Raw genomic sequence first — 17,935 nt, 5'->3', positions numbered from 1 at the left:
GGGCTTTTTCAGAGTTAAATCTTGGTTTTAGGGTGAGCGTTTGTGTTAGAGTTAGGCTAAGGATTAGGCATTTATTTGTGGTGGTTATGGTTGAGGTAAGGCGCAAGGCAATGCATGCCTATGAGTGTCCTGTGTGTGTATTCAGGTGAAGGTTATGATGCCCTGCTGAAGTGAAAAATTTCCTCTTCTTCCATCTTTGTCTGGCGCTGTCCACGGTGCTGAAGCCTCACAGCAAAAAGAATCTCATTATCAAGGGGTTGAAATTACAAATATGACACAAATATGCTTCTTTACCACACAGCACTGGTATATCTTATATCATGAGGTAGAGAATACATTTATGATGTTCAACTTAGATCTCTTTTGTCTACACGTCTGATTGTAGTAGTGAGGTGACAGTGTCCTGTAAACTCAGGTCAAGATTTTTTTTGGGTCTCTGTTATTTTGCGGTGTTATTTTGTCAAATCCGACCATGTAATGGCAACATTCAAACCGTTTGATTATTCCCCTTCAAGCGGGGGCTTGGTGGTCGAGAGGGAGGGAGTTGGGAAGGGCGGATGGGGGGGGGGTGTCATCCTCTTCTCCTCCTCCTCTTCCTCGCTCAGGCGTATACTAATGACTGCTAAGGACTTGTTGATAGGGAGGATATGTTGATCTGGGGTATACAGACTGGAGCGAGTGTCCACCACTTACCAGATGCTTTTTTTTCATGTGACAGTGGGAAAGTGAATTGCGCTTTGCATCAGTTGCGTAAAGCCCGCACTCTTTACGCGCGCTTTGCCAAAAGCTCTATGAGATTCCACTGGGTCGAGCTGTGCGCCGATCGCCGGGGGGTTTAAGTTTATATATTTGTATGCAGCCAGTCACACAACGCAGACGTCATCCTCACAGGATTCAGATCAGCTTTGGTTATGTTTTTTCTTTTTTCCTCCTCTTTTTTCTTCTCACCGCCTCCCGTCGCGCCCACCCGCCTGTGTTGTGATTGTGGACTACAGAGAAGAAAAAAATGTGTTTTTGAGAACATAATCCGGCAAATCGGCAGGTGCTGAGTGCAGCCTCGCATTCATTTCAGGATACTGCATCAATTTATAATCACACGATTGCGAATTTCTTTGCATCTCTGCAAATGTGTGGCTGTTGATCAGGCGCTGCACTTGTCCCTGTCGCGAGGATCGCCTCCTGCAAACTTGGACTTCGTTTCGCCCGAGCTGCTGTGCCTTCACTCGGGCGGTGATCCTCAGAGGAGGCGCCCGTGTTTGCCTGGCGGCGCACATACACACACGGGCGTCCCCGCTGCTATTTACTCAAAACAGCGACTTCTGAGAGAGCAACCTCGTCTGGTAGAAAGAGGAGAACACGGAGGGTGAAAAGAGGGGAAGAGTGTGCATGTGCTGCGAGGACGCTGCAGCCGGTGTTGGACATTTAAAGGAGGCGATGCAACTGAACATGCAACAGACAATGAACAAAAACATCACTTTGCAGGTATGAAAAAACCTCTGAGTTCTCGCTCCGCGTGAGTTCGGCGTATAGCTCTCCACCAGGACCATGATCAATGATGCATGTTTGGAATTACGCATGAAGTGATTTCATTTTTTTCCCCCCATCATGTCCAAGAATTTTTCGAGTGACGATGACAGCTCTTTTACCATCACAATTATCATGTAGTGTTTGGACAGAACAGACGGCCAACTCATAAAAATACATCTGACATTTTGACATCACGGAACGGACCACTTAAGCCGCCACCATGGGACTGTGACCCGGGCTGCCAGGCATTGAGAGGCGGCTGTTTGTATAGTCTGTGCTCCGTGTCCAGACTGGACCTGAGCAGTTGTGACATTTTGAGCCATGGCTGCTGCTATCGCGAGTGGACTGATCAGACAGAAGAGGCAGGCACGGGAGCAGCATTTAGACCGGCCCTCCACCAACAGACGGAGGAAGAGCCCCAACAAGAACAAGGGGCTCTGCAATGGGAACCTGGTCGACATCTTCTCTAAAGTGCGCATCTTTGGCCTCAGGAAGCGGAGACTACGGAGACAAGGTCTGAGAACTTTAGTGTGCAAGATGAAAGCGTGTTGTGCATACATTCAGCCACTGGTTAAAACCGAATCACACATTCAGCAACAATTAGATTTCCACCTTTATCGTTAAGACATACATAGTGTTAGTGAAACCGTCCCCAAATAAACCTCTGTGCGTAAAAAGTTAAATTGAGCGCAAAATGCACCCTGTTTTGCCATATGGTTGAAGAGAACCTGTCTCTAATTTGCATGCAGTCTCAGTCATGTGACAGGCTCCTGACGAGTTACACCAAATGGTTCAGACAGGTTTACCGAGCTGTCACCTGGGTGATTCCACAAAAGGGCCTGATCATTATGAAGCACGATTGGCTGAACTGCCTACTACATAAACACTCCACTGGAGCCAGAAATGAAACTCATTTACATGTAAGCAGAAAGGTCAATATCTCCCACGGAATGGAGGTTATACGCCTTTCAAACATCATCTTGTCTCATTTAATTCAGCAAATTCAGGGACCGGTGGCCCCTGATTGCTCCAGCTGATTTTCACTCCACTTATGAAATGTCATTGTTTGCTCTAATGTGACATGTGTGAGCGTTAAAGAGCACCGTGGAGAATTATTTCTCTGCTTGACTTTCACTGCCAACTGCAAGGACAATTTTTCATAGAAAAAGAAAAACATATGGGTGAGAAATTGGTAATACAAAATGTTTCCTCCCTTGTTAGTGAATGATGAAGGTGGCTGGATGTTCCTATTGGAATCATCATGTATCAAACCTGTTGCACCAAGGCAAGCGTAAATCTAATCTGATTAAACACCCATGTCCTTTCACGCGAAAGTAGGATCACAAACATATTCTGTAGTAGTTTTAGTCTTATCTTGTTTACAAAGAACATTTTAGATGACACACTAGCTGAACATATATAGCCCATAGTGATTATGTGGATTAAAAGGGCTTTGATAAAACATCCTTTATATAACAGCACATCACATCTGCATGGGTCACGCGTGCATCAGAATGGCTTCCTAATATCAGCCATCCTCCAGGCTGCTGTTTCCCTTTTGGCCAAACGTCTGCATTCGTTTACTACCATGAATGTGTATGTGGCTGTGGGCTCATCTGAATATGTCGTTGGTGTCCAGAATCATATGTCACAAGAAAAAAAAAAACCTCTAAAGCTTTCCTGTTAAAATTGTAGTAAGTCACCCTTCACTGGCAGCCCTGAAATGCCTTGACGGCATCACACCTGCAGCCTCCATTTCACAGAACAACCTGGGGTCTCCCAGAACCACCAGGATAATCCTAAGCCACAGTAACAGTCGTAGCAAACGGGTCTTTTCTGAGGAACACTCCCACTGACATAGAGATAAAATTAAGGGCCAAGCTGTTATTTTATCCTAATTTTTGAAGCTCTAATCAGAGTGAACATTTTTCTCTTGATTTAATATTGCATTATTTGTGATTAGAGGCCTAATGGGAATAAGCTTCATTAATTCCAGCCTCAAGAATACAGGAAAAGTGTAGCAAGTGATGTCAGACTTTGCTGCCGGGTGGTGGGGGTTGGGGGGTTCAGGAAATACTGCTCATACCACTTGCTGTACTCACTCGCTCTCCTTCTTCCCTTCCTCCCTTTTATACGCCATGTTATCACAAGAGGACACATCTTATAGAGACTAATGGTTCATGGTTTGGCTTGCTTAATTTAATATTGGACCCCAGAAGGGGGGATATATATCTGAATGCACTGGCAAACTTAAGTGCTGTGATAACGCAGACAGACGCCCTTATAGCTGTCTTCATTTCCCCGGTGGGAAGGGTGCTGGGCTTCCCCCGTGTCAGGGCACATTTCTATCCTTCCAGACTGTGATTATGTACTGAAGTCAGATTCGGATGCCAACTGAGATCTGTCAGGATGAGGGAGTGCATGTGTCTGAGATGTATTCTAACACCAGTTTCCCCTCAGGCTTTCAGCATCGATCTTTTGAGCGAGGCTCCAGATTAGCTATTCTTACAGGCTGCATTGATTGACACTGACATCAATTGTGCTTTTGAGCCAGAGCATTTGGGTCAAATTCAAAGAAAGTGTTACCATAACTATCAAAAATCAATACTAACAACACTCATCATTCATTTTGTCTTCTTTAATTTCGGAAGGTGCAATATCTGTCTGCATAACGGACTTGATTTAAATCAACAGTGTAGTTAAAGACCTGGATGCGTCTGCTGTCTACACAGATGTGATTTTCTGACCTCTGACTGGAGGGAATATCACTGGGAACATTTCTGTCATATAAGCTGTTATTTAAAATCATCCATGTATTTTGACAGCAAATGCAGAGCAAGTGATCACACAGATTTTATTTAAAGAGATTAGATGTGAGTTGTTAATCCTATTACACACAAACCCGGTAAGTGAGCTTGGGGGGGAATCCAGTTTGGGCTCGTCCATAATCTCAAAGCTCTGGCTCTAATTATCTCACTAGATTAGATCCACAGATCATTGGATCACGTTACATAGATCAGACTATTAGATTATTTTACATGATCTGGAAACTCATTTCAGGTTATAGCTCTGTCGGGTGTTTATTCAAGAGTATGTTGGCAAGACGCATGCAGTGCGTCATCAGTGCTTTCAGAGCTGTCTGTATCAGATGAGTTATTGTTGAAATGTCAGAGATGTTGATGTGAGTGAAATGAGAAAAGGGTGTGAGGTCTGTAGATTTATTTTGCTCGATTAAGCATTTCCATGACAACGGAACAACTAACACAGAGGGTTTTTACCTTTACAGGGAGGAAAAGCCTTTGTCGTTTTTCCAGAAACACCAAAGTGGGTCAAGCAGGGCTGACAACAGACTACAACTGCTGCTGCAGCTGTGCCCGTTTGTGTGTGTGTGCGAGTGTTTTCTGTGCTCTGTTTGCTTTGCACTGAGCACAACATGTGTCACACATAAGCAGAGACAACAGAAATGAGGACTGGAGTTGAATGAGGGAAATGTTTTGTCACTTTGAGGGGCACAACTGCACTACCTTCTGGTGACAGCTCATTTTTTATGCAGAGAAAATATCTGCTCCACAACACCACCACCACAATTTGATCACACTGATGCTTGGTTTTTTAAGGAAAACCCCTCCCGTTGCTGCCAAACCACATTTCTTGTGCTCTTTTTTTTGAAAACAAACTTTTAGTGCACTAGGAAAAAAAGTCCAACTGCAAAGGAGGAAGTGAAACCTTTGTTTCACCATACTGTATATGTGAATATTTAGACAGAGGACAAAAGCCAAGGAGACAAAAACGGAGGACGAGTCAAAGACCTTCTCAACTGAGGGAATTTCACTGTGAAGTTTTCAATGTCATTTTTGGATTTTGAAACAGTGCATACATCATGTCATGTCTTAGAACTGACAATCTGTCTTAAAAAGCACGGAACCTTTCCTCTATAGCTTTCCATATAACACATATCCTCTTTTTTATAAATCGCCTGACTCAGTATTTTAATGAGTCTGTGTCCGCCTGAAGTGAGACACTGATTTTGTGTAGTGTGAGAATAAATTACAGATTCATCTGAAGCCCGTTATATGGCAAAGTTTGACCTTCAGTGTGATTTGTATGAATGGGTTGGCAGCTTTGTAAGAATTATAAAAGCAAGTATGTCATAATCATGTATGGACTACCTTTCATGAGTGATGTTAAACTGTCAGCCATAAATGATGCCCCTGGTATTTAAGGATGTGATTGAATTGCAGACTTTCAACCACACACCCTTTATTATGGGATCATACGTTAACTATCATAAATCACAAGAGATCTATCTCACACGTTCCCCTATTGCTTTATTTTTTTTCCTGTCAGATTTATTCAATTTTGATGAATTACCCTAAAATATACAGATTTTCATCTCACTCGATGGCTGCAGCACGAAATACTAAAGCTCAAACCTGGAGGGGAAATCCGCTTGTGTGTGTGTGTGTGTGTGTGTGTGTGTGTGTGTGTGTGTGTGTGTGTGTGTGTGTGTGTGTCCGTGAGATATATAGTGGCTGGCTCACCCCCGGGGAACACAGCCAACATTACATGATTTATAGCTGGATGATGGAGCTAAGTTCACCTCCACACATGCACACTCACAGAAACCCACAAACTCAAATGTTCACACAAATACATAGTGTTAATATAGCCAGCAACCAAGTATATAGTTTTAATTATTACAGATTGAAACAAACAAAATGAATTTCAGTAAATGCACAAGTTAAAAAAAATATATATTGCAAAAATATATTTGTATTAAAACAAAAATACACAACAAAGATTATGTCTTTGTATTTTTGTATTGTATTAAAAGTTTGGATTAACTGCTGCAGTACCATTACATTGTTTTCAATCAGGGCAATAATTGATGTAACCGGTCTAACAAAGTAAAGTAAAATGTCGAAAGTCATCGGCTGTATATAAGTTCATTTGTAGGTAGACATAGTGCATTAGTAATATATCTGCACAGTGACATCTGTCTCTGCATCAGCTCACTGCAAGAGTTTTGTCTGTGTGAGTGTTATTGTGAACCAGAGAGTTACTGTCATCATCTTGTCAGCCTGCTCGATGTGTAGCTGAGGCGCTATGACAGTCAGATTCTGCTTTAGCCACCTTGTCATTGTTCTGGTAAGACAACAAAGCCGTGCCGCTGAGTGCCGTTATAGCAGTATATTGTTCGGTTACAACAGCAGGGAGGCATTTTCTTTCCTCTTCAGGCAGCAGGGAAAGGTCTCAGAGCTATACCTAATGTCATCACCCAACAGAGACTGCCTTGAGCAGTACACCGAAAAAAGCATCTCTCTGCCCTTAGCAAGACCTCTTGAGTTTTCCTCTGTGGCCATGCTCTCTCTTTATTTTCAATCCCCTTCTCTCTCTCTCTCTCTCTCTCTCACTCTCTCTCTCTCTCTCTCTCTCTCTCTCACTCACACGTGCGCACACACATGTACATGCACACGCACACACGTTTGTCAAGAGCACGGTTTAGGCTCAGGTGAAGTTGATTGTTCATCTCCCCAGGGCTTTCTTAGAATGAAATTTGGTGTGATAGCTGTCTCCCCAATAAGACTAATGTTGATGGTATATGACACACACACACACACACGTACACACAGCTTGAGCACATGCAGTACTTTTCTTTGTGCAGTGCAGTTGCATGCAAGTTAATTCAAATGTATCTTTTTCAGTTTCCTGCTCTCTTTTTACACTTGACACATTTTCACTCTCACGTTTCTCCCTGATATTACAAACCCACCGAATGCCAATTAAATTTGAACAAGACCAGTTGGGCTGTAGTGGCGCCGGGCAATTTAACAGCAGCAGTGATTTATTTACAGCAGATACGTGCACTAATTCCCATGTTAGGGTTTGCTAGACGGGGCACAGCACAGATACTCTCACATCCTGCACACTTAAGAACCTAGAGAGGGTGCTGTTTGGTTCATTATGGGAGTCAGGCGACCAGAGATTAATTCTGCTGCCTATAATTGGATGGCCTGTCTCTGGGCATAGCAAAGCCGATGTGCCCAGAAAGTTGGCTGTGGGATTTGAACACACGCAGGAATCAGACAGTACTGAGGTTCTGCAGTATTTTGCAGTGCTTTGCAGAGAAGATCCTCACAAAAACAACGTAGCGACAGTCTCTGTCACAAGCTTTTCATAAATGTTGCCAATTGTTGATGTCCATCTTTTGTTCTTTGCTTCTTTTTCTCTTCTGCAGATCCCCAGCTCAAGGGTATAGTGACCAGGTTATATTGCAGGCAGGGATACTACTTGCAAATGAATCCCGATGGCTCTCTTGATGGGACCAAGGATGACAGCAGTAATTCCTGTGAGTATCTTGGCAGTGACCTTCTAAAATACACCTCAACAGTTTCAGACTCTTATTATTTATTAATTATATACATTCATTGAGCACAGGGGCTTTTAGACTTACTCACAGCTTTACACGCCAGCCTGAAACCAATCTGCAAACCATGGGAAACATTTATACCTTCATTTGTTTCTTATCAACTTCTCTAAAATTCGGAAGGGTTGGAAGTAAGATGTAACAAACTGAGACATCTGTGTGACGGGGATTGGAGTTTGAGACCAGTTCATCCGAAATATTTCTTGCTGGTTAATGTGGTGTTATAAAGACATTCCAGTATGATTTTATGGAGATTATGTTGCTTTGTCATGAGTGAAATGCATGATATTTCCTTAACCCCCTACCTCTTTGGCCTTAACCTAACCACTTTCCATATATCCTCACCCTCATCTCTGCCAAAAGCACCACAAGTGGTTGAAACACTATCCGTTGCCGTGCATGTCTGTATGTAAATAAGTATCTGTGGTTTGCAGAAATCTACAATGGCAGTCTTTGATCCTGGCGACTGAATCCACTCGGGGCGATTAGCGTTGGTCCTGGAGTCAAAAATTTCAACCATAAAATGAATATTTTTTCATCATTTGGATCAAAACAGTCTCCTTCCACTGTAGCTATGGGATCACACAAATGTGTCCTTCTCTCTGAGAGGGAAAGTGGACCAGGAAACAGTAGGCTTAGCAGGGAGAAAAAGGTATTATTAGCTTGTTCTGGCACTGCTCCTCTAGTGCTTCAGGCTAGGTTGTTAATTTGATTCCTGTGCTTGTGCTAACACTGGCCTGACACTCTAGACTGTGTCTCTTACTCTCGTCACATTGAAGAGATGTGACGCATGTCAAATCTGAAAGGCTTAAGGGACGTAAGAAACAGCGGGATTATGCATATAATGAGCACAAGGGATATATCTCGTCATTAAAACTCTCAAGATCAAATCAAATGTTGGGTACTGACATCTTGGCACACTCACATTTCACCTCTTTGCCCCAATCCTTACCCTCCATTTTGTGCATTCACATGCAGGTATAGGATGAATCAATACTTTCAAAGCCTTTCAAATTGAGAATTCTCAGGTGGAACGCTTTAAACAGAATCAAATCCAGGGAAATCAATGTTACTGTCATAAAACTAATGTTTGATAGAAAGGTGTGTAATTACGCTAACCACAGGAAAACGTATTTGCAATCTCCTGTACATACCATAAACTGGTCCAAGGGTCAGCAGATGTCATTATGTGCTTTTAAGTCTTAATGTCTCAGCCAGACCCGTCCTGTTGTTCCTCACCAGTACAAACACCAGCCATTACCTATACCAGGCACAAAGGATAGGCTCCTTTTGTTATTAAAATGTGCAATTTGTTACAACCATGTAGTTATGTGTGACCAAGGCTATGCTAGGCTGCTTCCTCTTAAAGTGTAACTAAACCCCTAAACCACTTTTTCCAAGTAAATCCTGGCAGTTGTTTAAACTATGGTTTTGTGAAGCCATAATGACCAGTAGCTTTGGGTTGAATGATGTATTACACCACATTTGTTTTTACATTCGTTGGTCTAATGCTGTTTGTGTGTATGATTTTCTGTTTATCTGTGTGTTTTTCCAGCTTTGTTCAACCTTATTCCTGTGGGCCTCAGAGTTGTCGCCATTCAGTCCGTGAAGACAGGGTTATACATTGCGATGAACGGGGAAGGCCACTTGTACACATCAGTAAGCATTCTATTCTATTCTATTCTATTCTATTCTATTCTATTCTATTCTATTCTATTCTATTCTATTCTATTCTATCCTATTCTATTCTATTCAACATTTGCAACAGGATAATTGCATTTCCAGGAACGGTTGGAGATCCATGCTCCATCCAATGCTCCCAGAGCTGTCATTGAAATGACAGGTGACACAATTCAGGAGAACAGAAATTGTGTTCTCCGACATGGGATTTGTTTTTGTTTATGTTTATGTGTTTGTTTATTTCGGTCATCTCACAGCAAGAGACAGAACAACATCAGAAAAAGGAAAATGCAACAGTACTGTGTATGTATACTATACTGTTACAATTTTAGTTTGTCCTCCAGATTGTTTCATTTTTTTTTTCTTAATTTTTATTCATAAACATCCCTTTAAGCCCATATTTGCTATCAGAGAAGAGATTTACAATATTATGTTTGCACTTCATACAGTCCATGCATTTTTTTGCAATCCATACCTTATTTGGCCAATTGTATAATCCATTAAAACATTATGGTTGTTCTATTATAGTCGGAGTGAACAAACATTTTTGGTGACAACAATACTATACATACAATACAATACAATACTGCTTAGGCAAGGTAACGTGGCCATACAGTCAAAGGCATAATACAATCTCCCCGGCATGGATTGTGCCTCGAGTCTCACTCTTCCACCCTGTCCTCTCCTAGTCATTCAAATCAACATTGGAAGTAGTGCACCCCTCCCTCACAGTAGAATCCATCAGAATGGCTGTCTCCTCTTCCCTTGTGTCCCTTATCCTCAGGGTGCACAGCAAGATCTGCCATCTTATTCTTCATTCATTACCTTGGAGGTTTAGAGGAGCTTCCTCTCCAACTGTACAATACACCATCATTCCAGTGGAATTCTCTAATACTTAATCACCGCTTGACTAAAGCCATTGAATTAAATTCATTCGAGGAGGAGTGAGCTAGAATCCTATGGATATTGTTAAGTAAATTGCAGAGTGGGGATTATGAATCAATAGATATGTTCTATGGGGACACAAGGAGACATCATTGTTCAATTTGTTGCAATTTACACACACACTTTTATCACATTTGATTGCAGACTATTGCAGACAAATTGTAAAAATGCATTTAGATGTAGATGCTGTGTTGAAGAAGGCCTATTCAATTATTTAGTTCTATGATGAAAGTATTGCAGTGTTATGAACTGGGTGCATCATTGACTATTATTGTATTAATTGTGGAACATTTTCTTACTGCTGCAGCTTCAAAATAAAACCACGCGCAGCCTCAGGAAATGCATTGTGTCAGTGAGCTGCATCTGCAGAAAAAGTCATTTTTTCCCCCAAATATTTTAGTCAGTCAGTTTGAAATATTGCAAGAAGCGATATTTAAATACATACATGGCAGTGAGGAAACCATGACGATACGGCAGAGTGAGCTGTGACTTGAAGAGCTGCGTGACAGGATGCATGATTCTCAGTGTGTCCTGCTGTTTGCAGACTCACCTTGCGTGTGCAGCTTAAAACCAGGTCACGTCTGCTCATAGAATAATGTTAAAAGTCAATTATGTATTGACGTCTTTATTAGAGCAACAACACTTTGTTTACCTGCTCCTGGAATTCTGTTAGCGCTAATATTAAACTGCCACCAGTAACTGCAGACACCACCAAATTAACCAGCACTGCATTGATTGCCACCTTAACTCTCTTTTTTGCATGGGCGCCATGTGTTCAAATTGTTTGTACATTGGTAATTTACAACTATAAATATCACACTTTACAAATATGTAAATACAGGATATACAAGATTTTGTTTATACAACAGAATATTATGTTTGCATTTCCTTTATACAATTTATGCAGAAGTGATTTAGAATGACACATCCCTTGAATCCTGAATCATACACCACTTTCTTAATTCTTGGATCATGCTCTATCTTAATGTACTTTAATAGAAGTAGCTTTTTAACACAAAACAAACAAAAAAACACACACACTTTTACACAAGTTTGTAAAATCTATGGCCACCCTCCTGTTTAGATTCACTGTGCAATTGTTGTTCCCTTTTGTTCACACACATTTGTCCCATTTTGAGTTTGACATATGCTGTCATGAACTTCCCTGCTACTCCACTTGTCAGTAATTGTGGTGTTTTTGCTGCCCGCACGTTGATCACCACTGATTTGGTGTCTCTGCAGTAAGCTGAAAATTACTGCTGTGAAAGCTCACATCTAAGTGTTGATTGCCAAACCTGCTCTAAGGCTGATAAATGCACTTAATTGCCATTCAGAAAACCCCCTTTCCTTTCTGCAGCAGTGTTTGTGACTGTGATTATGTTACATCAGAAGCTTTTATTATCAAGTACTTATTTTATTTTGCCTCTAGCCTCTGGTCATGTTTGGTCCATGCAGAAGTGCTGTGAAGTGGGTCTTATTGAGACTGGTTGGAGCACCGTGTTCCTTCAGCACAGTTTGCCCTGCTCCTCTTCACAGATCATCTCTGCTCCATTTTGCCACTTATTTCTGTGCTAATGGAGGTTCTGATCAGACCTCAGCTATCCTGCCACCCACTCAAAAGGTCTGTTTTTTCTCCTCAGTGTGTGAATTACTCTGATAATAGCAGCCTTGCAAGATATTCCTCATCCTCCCCCTTTTCCCTGCCTCGTCTCTGCTCCTCTGTAAGCAAAGAACAACCATTCCTCCCATTTTCACTTTGTCACTTTGCAGGAGAGGATCTGAGAGTCAACCTTTTATATCCGTTAGTATTTGACTATGGCACACTCGCAGTTTCAGAACCTACTTCGAAGACTGGGGAATACTGCAATGATTAAAAGAAAAATGGAAAAACATTCTTGTTTCCCTTAAGTGAGATCATTTTTTATTAATCAGAATAATTTACGTCATTGTAGCTCTTTCTTATTCTCTCGCTATATTTAATGCATTAGAGAGGCTTTTCCTGTGATGGTGTACTTTGATAATGTGCAGCACTCAGATGAGGTGACAGACGAGGTGAATCAAAACAGAGTCCCCTTCCCTTTTTAGTAAATGGATAAAAATGCCTTCAAGGCCTCTGGTAGTGCATCGCACTCTTTTGTGTGAGGCGCCCAGTGTGCGGCATGCACCTCAAATGACCGAGATAGCATCAAAGTGACTGCGCAGTCTGACACAAAAGACACACTGGTGAACAAAGGAGAGTACAATCATCTCACCCCTTTTCAATCTGCTCCTTTTGTATCTCGGCCAATAAACTTGCAGCTAATTTCTCCTACAGGCTGGTCCCTGGGTCCGACATTTCTTCTGTAATGTAACAGGAAGAGGGGAAGTCTCCCTTATTAAAGTATGAAGCAGAAACACAACTTGTGGTGGACTCTAGGGAACTATAATGAGTTTCAAGATTTTTTGGGAAAAAAAATTGACTAATTCAAATGAGAAGAAAAGCTTAATTATTCTTTTGGGACTATGATATCATCTCCCTAAAAGGAAACAATGAAGTGTTAGATTGTGGACTTTTGACATGATGAAATTGTGGTGCCACTGGATGCAACGCCCTTGTGCAGATTTTGTTGTCGTTTTTCTACAGTTTTCTATACCATCTCTCAAGTGTAAAGGTTGAGTATTTCATGGTTGGCCAGTTTTCTTCAGAGTTAGTTCCCCTTTCCCTCGCTTCACTGGAGTCTCTCTGTGCATGCCTTCTTTATCAGGAGCCTGCACTTGTTAGTGCTACCTTTCATGATTGTCAAATTGACTTGCCACATCACTTGAGTGGCCCTTTTAGAAATGAAATCCTCAAGAGGGCCAATCTGGAGCAGTGCAGCGGCTTTAGTTTCACTTGTTAGAGGCTGTGTCATCAGCTGCATGTGGACAAAGAAGGCGGAGGGCATCTGTTTCCTGTAATGTCAATTTCAGGATCCATGAAAGCTCCATGGAGTGTGATGTGAAGGCTCTCTCGGTTTGCATCATGGAAATGAAAGTGCAGGGCTTGCTTGGTGAGGAACAGAGAAGAGCAGCTTCTTCATGGGTCGTCGTTTGAAACCAATGGAGTCCAGTCGAGAATGCTAAAGCCAGGACTCCCTCATTTTGATATTTTTCCAACAACATTCTTATTCATCTGCAAACCTCTTTAGACCGTTTTCCAAAGGTGCTGTCATATGCTCTGCCCCAAAGGAACACCCTCCCATAAACCCCCCTTTGCTCCTTTGCTTTTATCTCATGTGTCAAAAGTGTGCTGTTTCATTGGTGGATAATTCATCAATTCAATCTGGTATAAAAAATTACTTAAAGTATAAAAGCTCAGGAGATTTTGAGATGTGTAGACATCTAGAAATGTTTAAATATGCAATTAATGTTAAAAGACTGGCAGATGGCAGAATCTGCTGATTAGTTGATTGATCGGATTATTATTTTATTTCCATGCACTGATGGAAGACACCACAAGCTATATGTGATCATACTTACAACATATGTATGTAATGCTCAAGCATGTCTTTAATATACGTGGCGTAAATAGACCTTTCGTTCACAGTAGATATTTCATATCGATTTTACCAGTAACATTAATTAGGGTTAGAGATATAGTCATTATAACATTATAACATTGCACAACAACAAATCCAAGATGGCCTAATACTTTTGCAAAATACTATATATATATTGAGAGAGGGGGGAGAATAATCAATAAAGAGGAGGTGTCAGTGAATTATTTACATGGAAAACAACATAAAATACACATTTTGTCTTCAATCCAAGTCCTGACTCCTTTGGACGACTCTGAAGAACTACAGGGTGGATGAGGATTCCATGTTACTGCTGTCACCTATTACAACAGAAAAGACACAAATAATTTAGAGTAAACTGAACTTACAGTCCCCCTTGTTTTTCTTTTTTTTTTACATCTATGCTGTTGGCTATTCAACTGAGTTGAAGCCGGGTGCAAATTCCTCTGCAGTTTTGGTCTCATTATTTTCCTCCTTTTTAACGTATTATGTCAACAGCACGTAATAAATCCTTAGATAGTTCGGGCCAGGAAGGATCCACCCATCAGGTGCTTCTTTGCTCAGGGGCAGTAGGACGCATTTCTCGAGCACATTTGAACAAATCCACTGAGTCACATTAAAACTTTGTCGTCTATCAGCAAGATACCAGAGAAAGCGAGTGCTGTCCACACTATTTTCACACACTCCCACAGATTTCTTATACCATTAGTAATTACTCATATGATTTTTCCTCCAAAGGAGTGTCAAGCCTGTAGATGAGGTGGAGGGAGCCTCATTATTTCCAAAGTGTTGCACTCCTCTGCCTTTAATGCTGCATCAGTGTCAGGAAGGGTGGTGCTCACAAGGGCTGGAGGGAGAGCAACTTCATGCATTAATGAACAACAAGGTCGGAGGTATAGGCATCAAAACCGAACTGGTCCACTGCTGGTCGAGGCTAAGAGGAGCTTAAAATAGACTGACCGGTCCATTGGTTGTTTAATATCAATGCTGTCATCAATGGCTTTCTAAATGGTAATACATGAACAATATTGTTATTTAGAAACCTTTAGTTTTCTACAGGATCATGACATTGCAGGTTGCTGTTTGTAGGCTGGGATGTGCCAGTAAAAAAAAACAAGTTTTCATCACAGTGGTGAGTTATAACCCATTTAAGAGGGAGTCCCGCCCCCCCACCACACACACACACACACCCACACACACACACACACACTGTGTTTTACTTTACCGTTAGGAGGTGTCGCCTCTGAACAATAACTCGTAAATACATTACACAGCTGTTTTGTCCTCTGTTTCTTTCCAGGTCAGCGGCTTTAGGTCTGTTATTGTAAAATCACCCCACGCTCCTTAAACACTGGCTTTTTCCCCCCGTTTATTTAAAGCTATTAAGAGTCGGTTACTGCAGCTGTTTTCTGAATCGCTGGTTTGCATGACACACATTGTTTTTTTATGATATGCAGTATGGCAGCGCAGTGACTGTGAGGAATGTCAGAGAATAATATATTGGGTCAAGAGAGACTCTTGATAAAGAACAATTATCTGCATGTGTGCTGTTTCACTGGTGGATAATGCATCAGTCAAAAAATGACTTAAAGTATAAAAGCTCAGGAGATTTTGAGATGTGTAGACATCTTAAAATGTTTGAATAAAACTCATTGGCCGCCAGCCATTTTCAGAGCAGTGGCCAAATTGACATCTATAGCAGTCAATGGCAGCCAATGAGTTAATGATAAAATTATGGTAGATTAATCTTCTGATTAGTTGATAATCTGATTGTTTTTTTTTAAATTATTTTCATGCATTGAGAGACAGGGCACCACCAGAGTCACTGGGAAGTCCTCTGAATCCCTGGTTTGCATGACACTATTGTTTTCAGGATATACAGTATGGCAGCGCAGTGACAGTTAGGCATGTCAGAGAATAATATAATGGATCAAGGGAGTCTCTTAATAAAGAACAATAACCTGACAGGTTAAATACTTTTCTTTTTCTTTTTGTTAGCTGTGAGCCTTGTTACAGTATCACAACCCTTTTATCTCTTTAAATAAATTCCAGTTGACCTCCTGTGAAGTTCCCCTTGATAGTCTTGGTTTAAGGCACACTACATTAATTCAGACAGAGCACTCCCAGCAAAGCTGATTTGCATCATAGTTCATCTATGCATCAGTAGCTCATGCATTTGCTCATGTGCCTCGTCTGGTCTCGTTGCTTTTTTAACAAAGATTGCTTATCCAAGCAGAAACATCCTTGCTGCTCAAATGTTGTTAACCACTCGCTTAAAAAGGACGGCATTTTCTGTGAAACAATATTTGTCTTTATATGATTTGTCAGTTTTTTCATTTATTTTGGTTAATTCCAGAAACCAAGTTCTATCCTGCAAAGTATAAACTGATATGATACTCCGTATTGTATTGGTCCAATATTGGTCCAAATCACTCGATCAGACAGGAAGATACAAATTTGAAATCTGATATACTCCAAAAATCATATATTGTATGTGTCACTATGCACAGGCTATTAAAACATAAATAATAAAAATCAGCCACAGCATTTCAGCTGAGTCATGTTGTGGGCTGCTTATACATTCTTTTATGGTTAGACAAATATTTGTTACACAGTCAGAGATGTTTTTGACATTGCTTGAAATTGTTGTGGGTGGTAAATGTATCAGTATCCTTGTGTTAATGCTTGGCTTTGGCGATTGCTGCAATGTTTTTAGTTTCAAAATGACAGAAACCAGCATGTTTTCTCTGATAGCTGCACAAACTCTTTGTGAACATGCCCAAAATCATTCTCCAGCATCTCAGATGTTGTTTATCTTTGTTTTTGTAGAGACATGTTCCAGTTGTATTTCTCCTCCCAGTGTGGGCTCACTTTCTACAATGGTGGCCATTCGGCCAACTATTGATCCGTCCACTAGAGCTTACACTGGAACTCCTTCATCAATCTGGCATAATCCTTACATCTCTATTAAAATGGAGTGGCCAAAATAACACAGATGCTACAGAGACTCGCTGTGAATTATGTGCCGCTGACAAATAATGAGAACACGGGAGACTGGAAAGGATATAAGTGGCTCCGCTTGGTTGGGAGTTTTGAGAGAAAGGCACTCTGTGGTCAGGTGTGTCTTGTTGGAAAAAGTTACATGAGCAGATCCGATGAGTTGTTTCATACAGAAATATCAATGTATTAATATCGTATTAAAGCAGTAATGAAAACCTGATATTAAACACAAAGTACTCTACGTTAATGACACCCTTTCATCTCTGTGATTACCTTTAATAGTCTTTAGGTATTTCCATTGGTGATATTGTGACATATAGCTATACTGCAAGACGCCACCAGTCTGCACCATCCGTCTGGATAACCGATCCAATACACACACGAGACTTCATCAACATGAACTTCCTTCATCCTCGGCTTCCTGCTGTCTCTCCCGTTGCTGTGTGTTTGCCACATGCTAAACCATCTGATAATATTATATAACCATGGCAATTAATAAGTTAGCACTCTTGCAGACGGGCAACGGTGACCATGTTGTCCGGGGTACTTTGCAAGTTTTTATTTCTTAAGTACACATGTAATTAAACAAGAACACCGTGAAGTTGACATGTGCACATGCATCAAAGGTGTTGTTGGCTGTTGGTCATGATTTGACTTGAAGCTCCCCATCTTTATTCACAGCCAGGCACACCACTTCTGCGGTCACCCACTGCGCTGAAATGTCAACAGTTTGCAGACGTTAACCTATCTTTACACTTTGATCCATGTCGGGTCTTCGAGATCTTTCTTTTAAAGCCTAAACAATGTAATAATAAGTTAT

General features: G+C 41.2%; 1 protein-coding gene across 2 annotated transcripts in view; it reads left to right on the top strand.

Moving 5' to 3' along the window:
• fgf14 (fibroblast growth factor 14) overlaps positions 1 to 17,935 on the top strand; it is a 102,983-nt gene that overhangs the window by 64,802 nt on the left and 20,246 nt on the right. The window contains exons 1-3 of one of the 2 annotated variants that reach the window (XM_058618043.1): positions 662 to 2,041; positions 7,766 to 7,876; positions 9,510 to 9,613. In XM_058618043.1, the coding sequence (XP_058474026.1) occupies positions 1,849 to 2,041; positions 7,766 to 7,876; positions 9,510 to 9,613 (408 nt within the window). In that variant the 5' untranslated portion in view covers positions 662 to 1,848. Of the gene's footprint in view, positions 1 to 661; positions 2,042 to 7,765; positions 7,877 to 9,509; positions 9,614 to 17,935 lie in introns of those variants that run through there. The other variant, XM_058618035.1, reaches the window with a different exon arrangement.

Source organism: Solea solea, chromosome 2 (assembly GCF_958295425.1).
Source record: "Solea solea chromosome 2, fSolSol10.1, whole genome shotgun sequence".
Classification (NCBI taxonomy): Eukaryota; Metazoa; Chordata; class Actinopteri; order Pleuronectiformes; family Soleidae; genus Solea; species Solea solea.
The sequence above is the reverse complement of the archived record's forward strand: the minus strand, read 5'-3'. Positions and strand labels throughout refer to the sequence as shown.